This window comes from Strix uralensis, chromosome 4 (genome assembly GCF_047716275.1).
Source record: "Strix uralensis isolate ZFMK-TIS-50842 chromosome 4, bStrUra1, whole genome shotgun sequence".
NCBI classification, from domain to species: domain Eukaryota; kingdom Metazoa; phylum Chordata; class Aves; order Strigiformes; family Strigidae; genus Strix; species Strix uralensis.
The window spans coordinates 630044-646599 of record NC_133975.1 but is presented as its reverse complement, the minus strand read 5'-3'; the positions used below and the strand labels follow the sequence as shown (position 1 = coordinate 646599).

The 16556-nt window shown below is 66.5% G+C and overlaps 3 protein-coding genes across 11 annotated transcripts; 2 read left to right on the top strand and 1 right to left on the bottom strand.

Annotated features, from left to right (window-relative positions):
- Window positions 1-658: 658 nt before the first annotated feature.
- On the top strand, window positions 659-2042 carry AP5S1 (adaptor related protein complex 5 subunit sigma 1). The gene is made up of 2 exons (XM_074865377.1): window positions 659-875; window positions 1470-2042. The coding sequence occupies exons 1-2, from the start codon at window positions 697-699 to the stop codon at window positions 1894-1896; spliced, it is 606 nt and encodes a 201-aa protein (XP_074721478.1). The 5' UTR covers window positions 659-696; the 3' UTR covers window positions 1897-2042.
- Window positions 2019-9631, bottom strand: LOC141942351 (C-type lectin domain family 4 member F-like). Of its 9 annotated transcripts, none has more exons than XM_074865370.1 (7): window positions 9486-9631; window positions 4566-4682; window positions 4356-4436; window positions 3818-3971; window positions 3567-3718; window positions 2904-3016; window positions 2019-2820 (listed from the first exon to the last, which is right to left on the bottom strand). In XM_074865370.1, the coding sequence occupies exons 3-7, from the start codon at window positions 4434-4436 to the stop codon at window positions 2664-2666; spliced, it is 657 nt and encodes a 218-aa protein (XP_074721471.1). In that variant the 5' UTR covers window positions 4566-4682; window positions 9486-9631; the 3' UTR covers window positions 2019-2663. The 9 variants fall into 9 exon arrangements, with proteins under 9 accessions (XP_074721471.1, XP_074721468.1, XP_074721470.1 ...); XM_074865367.1 differs by lacking the exon at window positions 9486-9631 and adding an exon at window positions 7788-7860; XM_074865369.1 differs by lacking the exon at window positions 9486-9631 and adding an exon at window positions 7788-7860 and having other exon boundaries at window positions 3567-3668.
- A 334-nt stretch (window positions 9632-9965) lies between these two features.
- On the top strand, window positions 9966-15168 carry LOC141942346 (RING finger protein 145-like). Its single transcript, XM_074865356.1, has 10 exons — window positions 9966-10324; window positions 11299-11407; window positions 11494-11585; window positions 12492-12727; window positions 12808-12983; window positions 13114-13254; window positions 13456-13638; window positions 13850-13997; window positions 14129-14485; window positions 14570-15168. Exons 1-10 carry the CDS (start codon window positions 10156-10158, stop codon window positions 15005-15007), a joined length of 2049 nt encoding a protein of 682 aa, XP_074721457.1. The 5' UTR covers window positions 9966-10155; the 3' UTR covers window positions 15008-15168.
- The last annotated feature ends 1388 nt before the right edge of the window (window positions 15169-16556 follow it).

The window sequence follows — 16556 nt, the reverse complement described above, 5'->3', positions numbered from 1 at the left end:
CCCGTGGCCCTGGCCCTGCTCTGTGACTGCGCCGCAAAGGGCAGGAGGGGGAAGAGTGTGGTGGCCCCCCGCCTCCCTCTTCCCAGGGTGAGGGGGGTCGGGCTGGGCTCTGGGGGCTGTTTGCTGGGGTGATGGTGGGGATGGGGGGGCCCCTGGGGCTGAGCCTGTGTGTGTCCCCCCCGCGTCATCCTGCTGTCCCCTGGGCCCTGTCACCCCCTCCTCAGGGGTGTCCCTAAGGCCATGCTGCTCCCCCCTGCCACCCTCCTGGGGGTAGTTCTGTCCCCCCACCAGGGTGATCCTGATCCTCCGTCCCGCCCTCGGATGATGCTGTCACCCCCCCAGATTGATCCTGTCCCCCCGCCCCCGCCATGCCGCCCCTTACAGGCTGTCCTTCCTCCCTCCCTCATCCCGCCCACCAGCCCCTACCCGCCAATCAGCGCGCCGCCCGCGTAACCCTGGCCAATCACGACGCCCCACTATCACGTGCAGCGGGTAGGCGCCAAGCTCCCCGCCCCCTCTCAGCACCCACTAATCCCCGCCGCCCTTCCCTTCCGCACCGGCCAATCACCGCCCTCCCCCCCGCGCTGCGCCAATCCGAGCAGGGCCCCGGCGCAGCCGCTGACCAATAGGGCAGGTCGGTACCGCCCCTCCCGCCTCACGTGCCGGGCGGCGGGCCGGGGTCGCGGCGGCGTTGCCATGGTGCGGGCCTTCCTGCTGCTGGCGCTGGGCGGGCGCGACCCCCCGGGCCCCGCCCCTTCGGGCCCCGCCCCCTGCCGCCTGCTCTACTCCCGCGCTTTCGGGACCCCCCCCGAGACCCCCCCCGGGACCCCTCGGCAGCGCCTCCGCCGCAAGGAGCAGCTGATGGCCGTGGCCAGGTACCGGGGACAGCCCCCACCCCGGGGTGGGGGGGGCGCTGGGCTCGGCGGGACCCCCGGGGTGGTGACACCCCCCTCCCTGGGGATGTTGGGCTCGGTGGGACCCCTAGACCCATGACACCCCCCCCCAGGGTTGTGACACCCCCCCCCAGGGTTGTGACACCCCCCCCCACATCAGTCCCAGGGTCATCGGGACCCTTGGGGTGGTGACACCCCCGTTTAGGGGGGCTGGGTTTGGGGGAACCCCTGAGGCAGTGGGACCCCCCCTTCCAGGTGACAAGGACTCAGCGGGACCCCCGAGGTGGTGACACCCCCCTCCCTGGGACCCGTTTTCATGGGAATGTTGGGCTCAGTGGGACCCCCAGGCCCATGAGACCCCCACACACACACCAGTCCAGGCTCATTGGGACCCCCAGGGCTGTGACACCCCATCCCTTATTCCTGGGACCCCCTCAGCCATCATCCCCCCGCTTTTGGGGGGCTCCTGGGCTTTGTATGACCCCCAGGGTTGTGACACCCCCCCAATAGAGGGGCCACCCTGTCCCTGGATGGGGGGGGTGTATCTTAACATGAAGATCCCCCCTTTTTTTGCAGGCAAGTGGTCTCCCAGTGCCGGCTACTTCAATCATCCTCGGGGCGCCCGTCCTCCCCCCAACTCCCCCAGCTCCCCGACGAGCCGATCTCTCTACAAGACGCCCCGGGGGGGCTTTTCCGGCTTCCCCCTGGGGACCCCTTCCCCGAAGGGGTGACGGTAGCCTGGCTCTCATTCTTGGCCCTCGCCTTCGCCTTGGTTTGTGACCCCCAAGAGAACCTCGCGCTGGCCGAAATCACCCTGCGGCGCTTGGCCCCCCGCCTTCACACCTCCCTCCGCCTCCTGGGCCCCGGCGCCGACGTCCTGCTCCGGCCCGAGGCCGCCGACCTCCTCCTCGAGCGGTTCCTGCCCCACGGGCAGCTGCTTTTCCTCAATGAACGCTTTCTGCAAGCGCTGGACCGGGAATTGGGCACCAAAACACCCCGCTGAGCTGACACCCCTTGTCCGCCACCCCCCCCCCCCGATATTTCACAGCGGGGAAGAAACACAACGGAGGGATCCGACACGGTCGCCAAACCCCAGCGGGACGGATGGAAAAAGCAGCTCAGGAATAAAGAGCAACGAGCCGGCAAAAAGCAGGTTTTAATCCCTTTATCCCCGCTGTGTCCCCATAAAAACCCACCCAGAGCTGGGACGGAGCCGCCTTCCTGCTGCGCTTCGGACGTTAAAAAAGAGATGAGGGTCCCCCCCACCCTGCCCCAGGGGGGTTTCTGCAAACCCCCGGGTGCTGCGGAGGGGCTGTTGAGGTGGGGGGTCGGACCCCCAAAATGTTTCCCCCCCGTAGCCACAGCGGGGAGCGGCGGTGCCGGGTTTTGACTGTGGTGGGTCTCCCTGGTTGTGGCGTGGGTGGGATCTGGCACGGCAGGGGCACAAAGGGGTCCCGGTTCCCCCCCCGCACCACGCTCGCAGGGTGAGGGGACAGATCCAACCCGCCCGTGGGACCCCCACAATGTGGGAGCTGTGGCACCACGGTCGATGCCAGCTGAGGCGGGCAGGGCAGAGGGGCTGGGGGGGCCTCCCCGTGTGCCCTGGGGGGGGCTGTGGGGGTGATGAAGCCAACCCCCCCGCCTTGGCGGGGAGGGCAAGAGGTGGCTGCAGCAGGAGCGGTTTAATCAGAGCCGGGTGCAGAGAGGCAGCGTGGGGGGGCCCAGGGGTGGCTCCTCCGGGACTTGGCGGCAGATCTGGCAGCGGGGGCGTCAGGGCCGGCTCAGGTCCCTCTTGCAGATCCAGGCGAAGGTGAAGTTGCAGTTATGGTCGTTCCAGAGGCCGTTGCCCACGGGGTGGATCTGGGCGCAGCCCTCCAGCCCCCACTTCCCGTGGTCTGTGCTGTCCGGCTGCCCCGGCGCCCAGAAGCTGCCGGGACAAGGCGGGGGGTGGGTCACTGGGAAGGGGGTGCTGGGCTTCCCCCCTCCCTGTCCCTCCAGTCCCAGGCTCACCTCTGGGCCTGGGAGTAGGCAGCCCCGTCCACCCAGCGCCAGGAGCCCCCCGGGCCCGTGGCCGTCAGCCCGATCCAGTAAGGTCTTCCCCTCGCCTCCCGCGCCAGGTAGTCCTGCAGGCAGGGGGACGGGCAGGGGTACAGGCAGGGGTACAGGCAGGGGGGGCACGGGTAGGAGGGGATGTGAGCACAAGGGGGCAATGTGGGTAAGGTGTGCGGGCAGGAGGGGGTATGGGCAGGAGGATGTACAGGTAGGAGAGGGTGTGGGCAGGAGGGAGCATGGGCAGGAGGGAGCATGTGCAGGAGGGGGTGTGGGCAGGGGGCGCAGGGAGGAGGATGTGGGGGCAGGAGGGGGCATGGGCAGGGGGATGTGTGGGCAGGAGGGGACACGGGCAGGAGGGGACACGGGCAGGAGGATGTACAGGTAGGAGGGTGTGGTGTGTGGGCAGGACAGGGTGTGGAGAGGAAGGGCCAAGTGTAGGCAGGTGTGTAGGCAGGAGGGCACACCGGCAGGAGGGAGTATGTGCAGGAGAGGGTGCGGGCAGGAGAATGCACAGGCAGGAGGATGTGTGGGCAGGAGGGGGCACGGGCAGGAGGGGACACGGGAGCAGGCAGCAGCAGGGCAGGGCAGGGCAGGCAGGAGCGGGCAGCCCCGCGCACCCACCTGCTCCTCGGGGCTGGTGATGGAGGCCAGGTGGGAGTGCGAGGAGCGGCAGGCGGCCTCCGCGTCCCCCCAGGCCTTGTGCTCCCCCGAGAAGTAGTAGATCTGCCCGTCGTGGTACCGCCAGCCCAGGGCCAGCCCCTGCAGCCACCGCCCTGCAGAGGGGGCAGCCGTGGGGGGCAGCCATGGGGCTGGGGGGGCCCCAGGGGTGTCACCCCCCCCCTGCCCGCCCCTTCCCCAGGGATCAGTCTTACCGAGCTGCTCCTTCTGCCTCTGCGCTGCTGCTGGGCTCTTGGCGGGGCTCTGGGAACCTGCCACGGGGTCAGCGAGAGGAGCCGGCAGCGGCCAGCCTGTCACTGCGGGCAGGGGCTGCGGACAGGGGCTGCGGGCAGGGGTTGTGGGCAGGGACTGCAGGCAGGGATTGCGGGCAATGTTTGTAGGTAGTGACTGTGGGCAGGGGCTGCGGGAACAGACTGCAGGCAATGGCTGCGGGCAGGGGTTGCAGGCAGGGACTGGGCAGGGGCTGGGGGCAAGGGCTCGGGGACAGGGGCTGCGGGCAGGGACTGCAGGCAGGGGTTGTAGGCAGGGATTGCAGGCAGCGGCTGTGGGCAGAGGTTGCGGACAGGGGCTGCGGGAACAGAGTGCAGGCAGGGGTTGCAGGCAGGGGTTGCAGGCAGGGCTGTGGGCAGGGGTTGCAGGTGGGACTGCAGGCAGGGCTATGGGCAGTGGCTGCAGGCAGGGACTGCAGGCAGGGGCTGAGGTACTGTGGGCAGCCCCAGCGTCCCCACTCACCATCAGGATCCAGCAGCAGCGGGGCCCCAACTGCCGCCAGCTCTGCCTGCGCTGCCCGCAGCTCTGCCTGCCCCTGCACATCTGGGAAGGAGCACGGCAGCGCCTCAGTGCCCTGCCAGCAGCGCTGCCCGCGGGCCCCTGCCCGCCCCCAGCCCCTGCCAGCACCCAGCCCCTGCCAGCCCCCCCCAGGGCCGCGCCGGCCGCACTTACGCAGGACGATGAGGGCGACCAGGGTGGCCCCCAGCACCAGCAGCACCCCCGTGGCCACGGCCAGTGCGGTGCCCAGCACGCAGCCGGACGCTGCTGGAGGGGCCGCAGGTGCCGGCGCTGCGGGAGAGAAGCTGGAGTCACCCCGAGCCACCCCGCTGCTGGCGAGGGAAGGGGCTCAACCCCACTGCCTGCTCCTGCTTGCAGTTTCCCGGCCGGGCAGGGCTTACCTCGAGCTGGGGGGCTGGGGGGGTAACGGATCTGCAGGCGCTCGTACAGGTCTGGCCCCGCCGCGGCCATGACCGGCAGCTGGCTCAGTCCCGGGGAACCGCGTCCTGCCGGAGCCTCGGCAGAGCCCCGAGTGCCGGGAAGGGGAACCCGGTAGCCGGGCACCCACTGCAGCTTGTGGGTGCCAGTTCCTGCCACCGGACGGGGCGTCACACGTGTCCCCCCACCCCGAGTGGCATCATCTGCTGACAGGTTGCCCTCGACTCTGACCCTGACTTTGACCCAGTGGTTTTATCCTTTTTCTTATTCTTTCGAGGTAAGAAAAATACTATCAGTGAAGTCAGTTGTGTTTGTGAGCTGTCAGCACTTCCACTAGCTCTGGTCTCAGAGATGTCCTTAGAGCACTTGAAAAAGCGAGGGGTACGTCACCAGAAACCACTTTTGCCATAGATGTCACATGTGAACCCCATGGCCAAGGATGTAGGAGTTTCACTAAGGGCAAATGTTCTGCCCTTGGGCCACAACAACCCCCAGCAGCGCTACAGGCCTGGGGAGGAGTGGCTGGAGAGCTGCCAGTCAGAGAGGGACCTGGGGGTGGGATTGGTAATGAGCCAGCAGTGTGCCCAGGTGGCCAAGAAGGCCAATGGCATTCCGGCTTGTATCAGCACTAGCGTGGCCAGCAGGGACAGGGAAGGGATCTGACCCCTGTGCTCGTCACTGGTGAGGCCGCCCCTCAATCCCTGGGTTCAGTTTTGGGCCCCTCACTCCAAAAAGGCCATTGAATGACTCGAGCGTGTCCAGAGAAGGGCAACGGAGCTGGTGCAGGGTCTGGAGCACAGGTGTGATGGGGAGCGGCTGAGGGAACTGGGGGGGTTTAGTCTGGAGAAGAGGAGGCTGAGGGGAGACCTCCTGGCCCTCTGCAACTGCCTGAAAGGAGGGTGCAGAGAGGGGGGATGAGTCTCTTGAGCCAAGGAACCAGCGGCAGGCCAAGAGGGAATGGCCTCAAGCTGCGCCAGGGCAGGGTCAGACTGGCTCTTAGGAAGGATTTCTTTGCAGAAGGGGCTGTTGGGCGTTGGAATGGGCTGCCCAGGGCAGGGGGGGAGTCCCCATCCCTGGAGGGGTTGAAGAGTCGGGTTGACCCAGCGCTGAGGGATCTGGTGGAGTTGGGAACGGTCAGGGTGAGGTTCATGGTTGGGCTGGAGGAGCTTCAAGGGCTTTTCCAACCTCCATGATTCTGGGATTCTGTGTTCTCCACCTGGGACAGGGTAATTCTGGGTACACACACAAATCAGGGGGTGGGAGGCTGGAGACCAGCCCTGAAGAAAGAGATGTGGGTGTTTGGGTTGATGGCGAGTTCAGTATCAGCAGCGTGTCCTGGCAGCCAAAGGGCCAACTGTGTCCTGGGGGGCATCAAGCAGAGCAGCACCGAGGGAGGGGATTGTCCCCCTCAGCACCATGCTGGCGCAGCCCCACCTCCAGTACTGGGTGCAGTTTTGGGTGAAGAACATCAAACTATTAGCACTGAATAGGCTCCCAGGGATGGGGTGATGACCCGAGCCCCGGCAGAGATGGAGGAGCGTGTGGACAATGCTCTCAGTCGTATGGTTTAGTTTTAGGCAGTTGAAAAATCATAGAATATCTCGAGCAGGAAGGGACCCTCTGGGATCGTTGACTGGCGGTGCGACGGCGTCAGTGATCCTGACGGGTCCCTTCCCGCTCGAGATATTCTGTGACTCTGTGATTCACCGCTTGTGCAACCCGCAGGCGAGCTGGCTTCCTTCCTCCTCCCCAGCTGTTTCATCTTCCTCCAGCCACTTCTCCAGCATCATCCAGCCTCTTGGGGAACATCAGCCCTGACTCACCCTGTTTCACAACGCCAAAACCCCCGGCCCCATCGTCTCATCCCCCGAGGTCTGGGAGGCTCCGAATGGGTGAGTGCTCTGGCTGATGCTGCTCACGGATTTGGTGGTGCTGCATCCCTCAAAAAACTTTATGGAAATTTAAGTAGGGAACAAAACACTCAAGGCGTTACGGTCCATACCCATGTTACGTAGGAATGATGGAGTTGTGTTGACAGAAAATCAAAGTGCAGCCCAATAAATTAAATGTTGTTATTGTTATGCTGATAGGTAGAATCATAGATCTCAAATTGGAAGGGACCCATCAGCATCACAGAATCATGGAGGTTGGAAAAGCCCTTGAAGCTCCTCCAGCCCAACCATGAACCTCACCCTGACCGTTCCCAACTCCACCAGATCCCTCAGCGCTGGCTCAACCCGACTCTTCAACCCCTCCAGGGATGGGGACTCCCCCCCTGCCCTGGGCAGCCCATTCCAACGCCCAACAACCCCTTCTGCAAAGAAATCCTTCCTAAGAGCCAGTCTGACCCTGCCCTGCCGCAGCTTGAGGCCATTCCCTCTTGTCCTGCCGCTGGTTCCTTGGCTCAAGAGACTCATCCCCCCTCTCTGCACCCTCCTTTCAGGCAGTTGCAGAGGGCCATGAGGTCTCCCCTCAGCCTCCTCTTCTCCAGACTAAACCCCCCCAGTTCCCTCAGCCGCTCCCCATCAGACCTGTGCTCCAGACCCTGCACCAGCTCCGTTGCCCTTCTCTGGACACGCTCGAGTCATTCAATGGCCTTTTTGGAGTGAGGGGCCCAAAACTGAACCCAGGGATCGAGGGGCGGCCTCACCAGTGCCGAGCACAGGGGTAAGATCCCTCCCCTGTCCCTGCTGGCCACGCTAGTGCTGATACAAGCCAGGATGCCATTGGCCTCCTTGGCCCTTGCTCTGACAAGTTTTGTCCCGTTGGTGACAGCCCAGCTCTCTAAGCCTTTCCAGAGCTCTCTGTCAGGCCTCTCTAGGGAGTCCACACCTCTTCCTAGTTTAGTATCAACATCAAACTTCCTTAATGTACATTCAATTCCTGTATCCAGATTTACCAGGCGCTGCAGCAAGACCTGTAATTACCAGGGTGTAATTACCAGGGTGTAATAATTACCCTTCTTGAAAACTGGGACAACATTTGCCTGCTTCCAGCTGCCAGGACCTCTCCAGACTCCCCAAACCGTTGAAAAATCACGGGGAGCGGTGCCACGAGAGGTGTTATCGTGACAGTGTCACAATATCACGACGTCACCTGATAACGTCAGGGAGTGGGCAGGTCCCCACGTCCCCACCGCTTCCCCAGCAGTAGGCAGCGCCAGGCAGGCTTGCAGGCAGGGAGCAGTTGATAACCGAGGGGCAGTTTCTCGCCCCGAGGTCGCCGGCAGAGTCACGGCATTTCCCGGGGAGGAAGAGGATGAGGCCGGAGCGGGCAGCTCCAGGTGCGTCCCCACCAAACTGCCCGGCTCTGCCGGCAGACGCGGGAGTTACGGGCAGAGACGGCTCCTGCCGGCAGATCCCCAGGGCTTCTCCCAGATGGGGCATGGCTCCTGCCCAGGGCAAGTGTCCGGCTGCTTGTCGGGGAGCAGAAAACCCCCAAGTGAGCCACCATCAGCTTGGCAGCAGCAGGCAGGAGCGCAGGCTGCAGGCAGGAGCCCATGGTGCAGGCAGGAGTGCAGGCTGCAGGCAGGAGCCCCAAACCAGGGCCCAAAACAGGGAACAAATAATGCCAAAGAGTGAAAAATTCCTTCCGAACAGGACGGTGCCTGCACGCTGGCCCCACACGGCAGAGCTGCCACGGGAGAGGGTGCTCCAGGGCCATCCGTCCCCCCTTGCCTCCCTCCCTCCCTCCCTCTGTCCATCCCTCCATCCCCCCAGCTGCCTTTCCAGCCCTGATCTCCCCTAATCCAGCCCAGCCCCAGCCTGGGGCTCTGGGTGCAGGGTTCCAGGTGAGGGGGATCCCAGGACGCAGGGTCCCATGCTCGGGGCTCCCAGGGTGCGGGTGTGCCATCCCTGTGCCCACAGGTCCATCCACTTGCCCATCAGATCATCCACTTGCCCACAGGTCCCTCCCTGTGCCCATCAGTCTTTCCCTGTGCCCACTGGTCCATCCACTTGCCCATCAGACCATCTACTTGCCCACTGGACCACGCACATGCCCATGGGTCCATCCCTCTGCCCACGGATCCATCCACTTGCCCATTAGACCATCCACTTGCCCACTGGACCATGCGCATGCCCACTGGTCCATCCACTTGCCCATCGGACCACGCACATGCCCACGGGGTCCCTCCCTGTGCCCAGCTCATGCTGGTCCCCTCTGCCACCCACCACTGTGTGTCCCCAACCCAGCACCCAGTTTTGGGGCACCTGCAGTAATTTAGGAGAAGTTAATTTAGGAATTTAAGAAAAAAATTAATTTAGGAAACGGCTTCGCAATTATTATCCCACCTGATTTATTAACTCCCAGGCCTGATTCTGGCTCAGGTCCCCCGGGGTGCACCACCCGCACCCCGCGGCTCCCATCACCCCAAGGCCAGAGAGGGTCCATCCCCCCCCCGGTTTGGCAACCCTGGCCCGGGGGGGCTGTGCCAAAGTGGCCACAAGCCCTCCGTGTGGATGGGGTCTGTCTGGGGATCTCCCCCCCTAAAACCCCTGGAGGGACAGGGCAAGGGCTCACAGGGACCCCAATGCTGGGGGGTCCCCCCCGCGCAGGGACCTCCCCCGATCCCAGGGGGACCCGTTTAAACCCAGATTCCCTCAGCCAAATCCCGAAACACCCCACCTCACCCCAGGGGGCCCCAGGTGATCCCACCTGTTCCCAAGGGACCTCAGGCGACTCCCCGAGGGCCCCAAGACAATCCTTGAGGCTTCCAGCTGACCCCCGGGGGGGTCAGGGGACCCCATCGTCCCCCCGGGATCCCAGTTTCCCGCAGCGCCCTGCAGCCCCCCCATCTCCCCCGCCATTCCCCTATCAAAATGGCGGCCAGAGCCTGCCCTCACCCTCTGCCCTCACCCAAGATGGCTGACGCGGGGCGGTGGGAGTGACGTCACTGCAGCGGGCCGCGCCTCCCTCCAAGATGGCCGCGTACTCCCCGCCGCCCGCGCGTTGCCCTTATCCAAGATGGCGGAAGACCTAGGGGAGGAAAGAGCGCTGCGCCCTCTTCCAAAATGGCGGGCGCAGCGTCGGCGCGGCGCCCTGGCGCAAAGCCTCTCCGCTGGGCGTAGGGGCGGGGCGGGAGAAAGCGAAAGTGGCGGAGGGACCGGAACGGCGGCGGCGGCGGAGGGAGCGGGAGCGGGAGCGGGAGCGGGAGCGGGAGCGGGGCCCGCCCCGGCGGGAGGCGGCCGGGCAGACAGACCCCGCTGGGCTCGGGGCGAGCGCCCCCTGCCGGGCCGGGGGAGCCCGCCGGGGCAGCGCCGGGGGGGTCCCCCCTGTCCCCCCGGAGCGGGGTTGCGGGACGCGGGGACCCCCCGCCCCGCGGGCGATGGCGCGGCTGGAGGCGGTGGCCAACGTGGCGCTGCGGGTGCCGGGGCTGGCGCTGCTGGACCTGCTGTACCGCTGGGACGCGGCGGCCCTCGGCGACCTGCTGCGGCCCCCCCGCGGGGACCCCCCGTTCCTCCGGCCCCCCGCCCTCCGCGGCGCCTACTGCCTGGGTGAGGGCTGCGGCGGGGCGCGGGGGGGTCCCCCGGGGTGGCCAGGCTGGGGACACCCCGGGGGTGGGCAGGTTGGGGACACCGGGGGACACCCCAGGGGACAGACTGGGGACATGAGGGGACACCCCAGGGGACAGACAGGCTGGGGACACTCCAGGGGTGGGCAGAATGGGGACACGAGAGGACACGCCAGGGGACAGACAGATTGGGGACATGAGGGGACACCCCGGGAGTGGGCAGGTTGGGGACATGATGGGGATACCCTAAGGGATGGATGGATGGATGGATGGATGGATGGATGGATGGATGGATGGATGGATGGATTGGGGACATAAGGGGACGGACAAATTGGGGACACGAGTGGACACCCCAAGGGATGGACAGACTGAGGACACAAGGGGACACCTCATGGCGTGGCCAGGTTGGGGACACAGTAGAATCACCCCAAGGGATAGGGAGGTTGGGGACACCCCAGGGGGTGGACAAATTTGGGACAGTGGAGCCACCCCAAGGGATGGAGAGTTTGGGGACATGAGGGAACACCCCAAGGGATGGGCAGGCAGGGGACACCAAGGGGACCTCCTGGCATCACCTCATTGGGGACATGATGGGACACCCCAGAGCCTGCCCAGGTTGGGGACACAAGGGGACGCCCCAAGGGATGCAGATTTTGGGGGACACAAGCGAACACCCCAAGGGATGGCCACGTTGGGGACATGAGGGGACACCCCAGAACGTGCCCAGGTTGGGGACAACCCAAGGGATGGGGACACCCAGGCCCTGGCCAGGCAGGGGACATGGGGGGACACCCCAAGGGCTGTGTTTGGGGTCTTCCCTCCCCCCCATTGACACCCACTCAGTGTGGGGCTGTTCCATTGGGTGCTGTGTCCCCAACATTGTGTCCCCTGGCTGGATTTTGAGGGGGGGGGGGTCATTGGGGCCATGTCACCCCCTTGTCCCCCCTCTTTCCGCAGGCCACCTGCTGTCCCTGGTGGTGCTGACGCTGCCGGTGCGGTCGCTGGTGAAGCTCTACCTCCACCTCCTCACCGCGCTGCTGCTGGGTGCGGGGCACACGGCGGCCAGGTGAGCCCCAGGGGGGCCGTGATGGGTTTTGGGGTGCAGGGGGGGGGACACACAAACCGGGGGGGGCTGAACCTCTGTCCCCTCAGGGACTACGTCCGCCGCGAGCTGGAGTCTGGCTTCCAGGGCGCCGTGTACAGTGACCCCGCCGCGCTCGCCCGCCTTGCCACCACCCTCGCCGGTGAGCCAAGGGGGGGGGTCCCCACCTGCCAAGGGGGTCCCCAACCCGCTGAGATGTCCCCTACTGAGGGATGAGGGGTGGCAGCGGGCAGGGCGAGGGGCTGCGGGAGGTGTCACCTGCGGGATGATGATGACACGGCTGAGCTGGGGCAGGGTGGGGGAGGGTCCTCCTCTGCCCCCTGCCACCCCTGGGGCTTGCAGGGGAAGGGGCTGGGTGGTTTCGGGGTGCTGCTTGTGGTGGGGTGAGGGTTTGTTGAGGGGTCTGCCCCCCCTTTCCTGCAGCGGGGGTGTGGGGGGAGCCAGGGAGAGGGACACCGAGCCCGTCGTGCCCAGATGAGTCTCTTTAACGAAGTAGTGAAGTAACAAGGTGCTGCCCCTCGATCCCTGGGTTCAGTTTTGGGCCCCTCACTCCAAAAAGGCCATTGAATGACTCGAGCGTGTCCAGAGAAGGGCAACGGAGCTGGTGCAGGGTCTGGAGCACAGGTGTGATGGGGAGCGGCTGAGGGAACTGGGGGGGTTTAGTGTGGAGAAGAGGAGGCTGAGGGGAGACCTCATGGCCCTCTGCAACTGCCTGAAAGGAGGGTGCAGAGAGGGGGGATGAGTCTCTTGAGCCAAGGAACCAGCACCAGGACAAGAGGGAATGGCCTCAAGCTGCGCCAGGGCAGGGTCAGACTGGCTCTTAGGAAGGATTTCTTTGCAGAAGGGGTTGTTGGGCGTTGGAATGGGCTGCCCAGGGCAGGGGGGGAGTCCCCATCCCTGGAGGGGTTGAAGAGTCGGGTTGAGCCAGCGCTGAGGGATCTGGTGGAGTTGGGAACGGTCAGGGTGAGGTTCATGGTTGGGCTGGAGGAGCTTCAAGGGCTTTTCCAACCTCCATGATTCTGGGATGATGTCCCCGTCCCCCCCTCAGGCCAGCTCTGCCTCTGTGCCCTCTGCTCCCTGCTGATGCGGAGCCGCCAGCCGTGGTTATTCGGGGCGCCGACGCTGCCGGCGCTGGCTCGGCTCTGCGGGCTCCCCCTCCCCGCCCTGCCCCTCCTCGACACCTTCGCCACCCTCCTCACCGCGCTGGAGGTGCTCTACGTCCTCGGCTCCCATGTCCTCGTCCCCTTCCAGCTGGCCGCTGCCGCCTGCCGCGAGCTCCTGCGGGTGAGTGTGGTGGGGAGCAGCAGAGGGGGGGGCTGTGGGGCGGGGGGGCAGCCCTGCTGAGCCCCCCCCCGTCCCTGCAGGCGCTGGAGCTGTACCGACTGCTCGCGCTGGGGGTGGCTCTCTGGAGCCAGCTGGCCATCCCGCTCCTCTTCCTCGTCTTCTGGCTGGTGCTCTTCTTCCTCCGGCTCTCCTCCTTCCTCGCCTTCTCTGCCAGCCCGCTGGCCCAGCAGGGCCTCCTCTTCCTCCTGCTCAGCAGGTAAGAGGGGTGGGGCAGGCAGGAGCTGGGGGGAAGAGGATGAGGAGGAGCTGGGGCTCCGGCTCAGCCCTTGGGAGGAAGAGGATGAGGAGGGCTGCTCCCCCCGCGCTCACCCCGGGCTCCGTCGCAGCGCGGCCGAGTGCTGCAGCACACCCTACTCGCTCATCGGCCTCACCTTCACCGTCTCCTACCTCGCCCTGGGCTTCCTCAACCTCTGCAAGTTTTATCTCCTGGGTTTCGGCGCTTTCCAGAACGGCAACGTCATGCACAGGTGAGCCCACGGCGGCGGGGGGCTCGGGGGGGCTGGGGGGGGCTCGGTGGGCGTCCCTCCTCCCAGCCCAGGTCACGCACATCAAGGGTGGGGGGGACACGAGGGATTTGGGGACCGGGGCGCGTCCCCGAGGGGTGCCCAGGGCACGACCCTTGTGCCTGACGCCCCCCCCCCCCCCCTCAAAACCCCGGCTCCTGGCAGGGGGGTGACGGAGGGGGTGACGCTGCTGCTGCTGGCGCTGCAGACGGGGCTGCTCGACCTGCAGATCCTCCAGCGGACCTTCCTCCTCAGCATCATCCTCTTCATCGTGGTGACCTCCACGCTGCAGTCCATGATCGAGATCGCCGACCCCATCGTGCTGGCCTTGGGGGCCTCCCGCAACAGGTACCAGGGGAAGGAAGGATTTGCCCCCCCCCCCATCGTGCTGTGGGGGGGAAGGGGGGGTCCTCCATCACCTCGGGTCCTCACTGCCCGTTTTGGGGCAGAATCGGGGCTGGAGGAGGGGGCTGGAGCGCAGGGTTTTGTGGGTGCTGCTCCTGTGAGAGGTGGAGGGGGGCACATGGCCCCACTGAGCTGTGCCCCCCCCGCCCCATAGGAGCCCCTGGAAGCATTTCCGCGGCGTCAGCATGTGCCTCTTCTTGCTGGTTTTCCCCTGTTTCATGGCCTACAAGATCGCCCATTTTTTCCACCTGGATTTCTGGCTGCTGATCCTGGTCTCCAGCTGCATGCTCACCTCCCTGCAGGTACCGCAGCTCCCCAAAAGTGGGGTATTGTGCCCCCCCCCTCCCTGGGGTGGCCCATCTCATCCCCACGACTCCACCCCGTCCCCGAGCGGCAACGCCAGGGTGGGGGTTTGTGATCTGCCACCCTCCAGGTGATGGGCACCCTCTTCATCTACGCCCTGTTCGTGGTGGAGCTGCTCCAGGACGCGCCGCTGGAGAGGATGGATGAGATTATTTACTGCGTGAACGCCGTCAGCCGGGTGCTGGAGTTCCTGGTGGCTGTCTGCGTGGTGGGCTACGGCACCTGGGAGTCCCTTTTTGGCGAGTGGAGCTGGATGGGTGCCTCCGTCATCATCATCCACTCCTACTTCAACGTCTGGCTGCGTGCTCAGTCGGGCTGGAGGAGCTTCCTGCTGCGCCGAGAGGCCGCCAAAAAGATCAACTCCTTGCCCAGGGCTACGGGCGGACAACTGCGGGACCACAACGATGTTTGTGCCATCTGCTTCCAGGTCAGCCCCTTCCCCTCGCCGGCACCCCCCAGGGGGGTCCCCTGCATGCCGGGTGGCTGGGTGACGTCCTCTCCTTGCCCGCAGGACATGCAGGTGGCCGTCGTCACTCCCTGCAGCCACTTCTTCCATGCCGCGTGCCTCCGCAAGTGGCTCTATGTGCAGGACACGTGTCCCATGTGCCACCAACAAGTCACACCCGTGACCACCGACGAGGAGCCCGGTGACGACGGAGGAGCCGCCGTGGCTCGGCCCGGCGGGGACGGCGTGAGCCCGCGGTCGCAGGGGGACAGTGGGGTTTCGCAGGACGGGGACCGCAGCCCCCACCACCCCACTCCCCCCGGTGCCTCTGCACCCCAGGAACGAGAAGCGGGTGCTGCGCCGCGGCGCCCCGGGGACTCTCACCCCCGCGCCCAGGACGTGCAGCACCCGTCCCCCTCGCCCGCCAGCCCAGACCCTTTTGGCACCCCCGAGGTCATCGCAGGGGACAGCGGGGACACCCACAGCGGCCACCGTCCCTCCTAGCACCCCAGACCGGCGCCCCGGTGCCGGGGTCCCTCCGCAGGGGCCGTGCCAGCGGCGAGCAGTGCTGGGACCCCAAGAGGCACCGACGTCCCCCAGTTGCCCGCGTCCCCACGGACTCTTTTTTTTGCAATAAAGCCGGAGCTGGAGCGGCTGCGCCCGAGGGCCGGGGCTGCTCGTCTCACCCACCCTGTGCCGGGGAGGGGAGGGCGGTGGGAGGGGGGGCGACAGGGCTGTGCTGCAGGCGTGGGAAGGGTGAGCACCCGGTGGGTGCATGGTGGGTGCCCAGCTGCCCTCTGGCCTCACCGCGCTGGTGGGAGGGAGGGTACGTGCTGGGCGGTGGGGTGGGGGGCTTCGGGGGGGTTGGGGTGGTCCTGGGGGGGGAGTCTGGCACAGGATGGCGTGGGCCTGGCGTGGGTCTGGCACAGGCTTAGTGTGGGTCTGGCAAAGCTTGGCATGGGTCTGGCACGGGATGGCGTGGGCTTAGTCTAGGTCTGGCACAGGCTTAGCGTGGGTCTGGCAGAGCTTGGCGTGGGTCTGGCACAGGATAGCGTGGGCTTAGCGTGGGTCTGGCACAGGCTTAGTGTGGGTCTGGCAGAGTTTGGCGTGGGTCTGGCATGGGATGGCGTGGGTTTAGCGTGGGCTTTGCGTGGGTTTAGCGTGGGCTCCATCCTCCTCCTGCTTAGCCTCGGCCCCCACCGCGGGGGAGGTTTGGGGGCAGGATCCCGGCTGCACAGGGGGTCCCCAGCGCCACGCTGTGGGGGGGGCCGGCTCTCCCAGCAGCACCAGTGCTGCCCGTGGGGGGAAGGGGGGGGGTCCCAGGGCGGGGGGGTCCCTGGGGAGGCTGTAAATGGGCTCCCCCCCCCCCTTCCAGCTCAGCACTTATCCTGCCGGCAGCTCCCAGGGGCCCTGCAGCCCATTAGCCCGGCGGGGGTGGGGGGGGGGAAGCCCGTCCATAAAACCCATCTGGGGGCAGGCAAGGGGGAGGTGAGATCCCCCTGCCCCCCCCCTCCAGCCCTCCCTTCCGCCCCCAGTACCCCCCTGCAGCCTGACTGGTCCCAGCCCCCTCCCCAGTGCCTCTCTGCCCACAGCAAGCTGGGGGGTTTGGGGCACGGGGGTCCCTGCAGGTCCCTGTGGGGGGACAGGGGGTGCAGCATCCCCCCACCCACCTCACTGCTGGGCCCCACAGGGGTTTGCTGGGGGGTGGCCAGAGAGAGGGGCCCCCTCGAGCATCCCCCCTCAGCCCCCACCCCCCGGCCCTTGGGGCCCTCGTTTCCCTGCCCCCCCAGCCCCGGCACTGACGGCCCCGCTGCCTCCATTAGGGCCCATTAGAGGAACGCGGGTCCCCACGGGGCCAGTCCCGGCGGGGGGGGGGCAGTCCCAGCGGGGGGGCCCGCGGCCCCCAGCACGGCTCAGCCCGCCACTGCCTGGAAGTGGGAGATGGGGGGGGGGCAGGGAGCAGGTCCCCCACGGCCCCCCCCCACTCCGCCCGCAGCGGGAACTGGGGTCCCTGGGGGGGGTGTCATCCATGGGGTGTCTGGGTGGGATGGGG

Bases quoted from the DNA above. Each gene is read 5' to 3' on its own strand.
- AP5S1 (XM_074865377.1), top strand. From the start codon at position 697: ATGGTGCGGGCCTTCCTGCTGCTGGCGCTGGGCGGGCGCGACCCCCCG. The intron at 876-1,469 runs GTACCGGGGACA...CTTTTTTTGCAG, and splicing joins CAGCTGATGGCCGTGGCCAG to GCAAGTGGTCTCCCAGTGCC.
- LOC141942351 (XM_074865367.1), bottom strand. From the start codon at position 7,811: ATGTTGTCCCAGTTTTCAAGAAGG. The intron at 4,683-7,787 runs GTAATTATTACA...TCTCTCCCGCAG, and splicing joins TGTCCCAGTTTTCAAGAAGG to CGCCGGCACCTGCGGCCCCT. The intron at 3,972-4,355 runs GTGAGTGGGGAC...CCCTGCCTGCAG, and splicing joins GCTGCTGCTGGATCCTGATG to TCCCTGCCCACAACCCCTGC.
- LOC141942346 (XM_074865356.1), top strand. From the start codon at position 10,156: ATGGCGCGGCTGGAGGCGGTGGCCAACGTGGCGCTGCGGGTGCCGGGG. The intron at 12,984-13,113 runs GTAAGAGGGGTG...GCTCCGTCGCAG, and splicing joins CTCTTCCTCCTGCTCAGCAG to CGCGGCCGAGTGCTGCAGCA. The intron at 14,486-14,569 runs GTCAGCCCCTTC...CCTTGCCCGCAG, and splicing joins TTTGTGCCATCTGCTTCCAG to GACATGCAGGTGGCCGTCGT.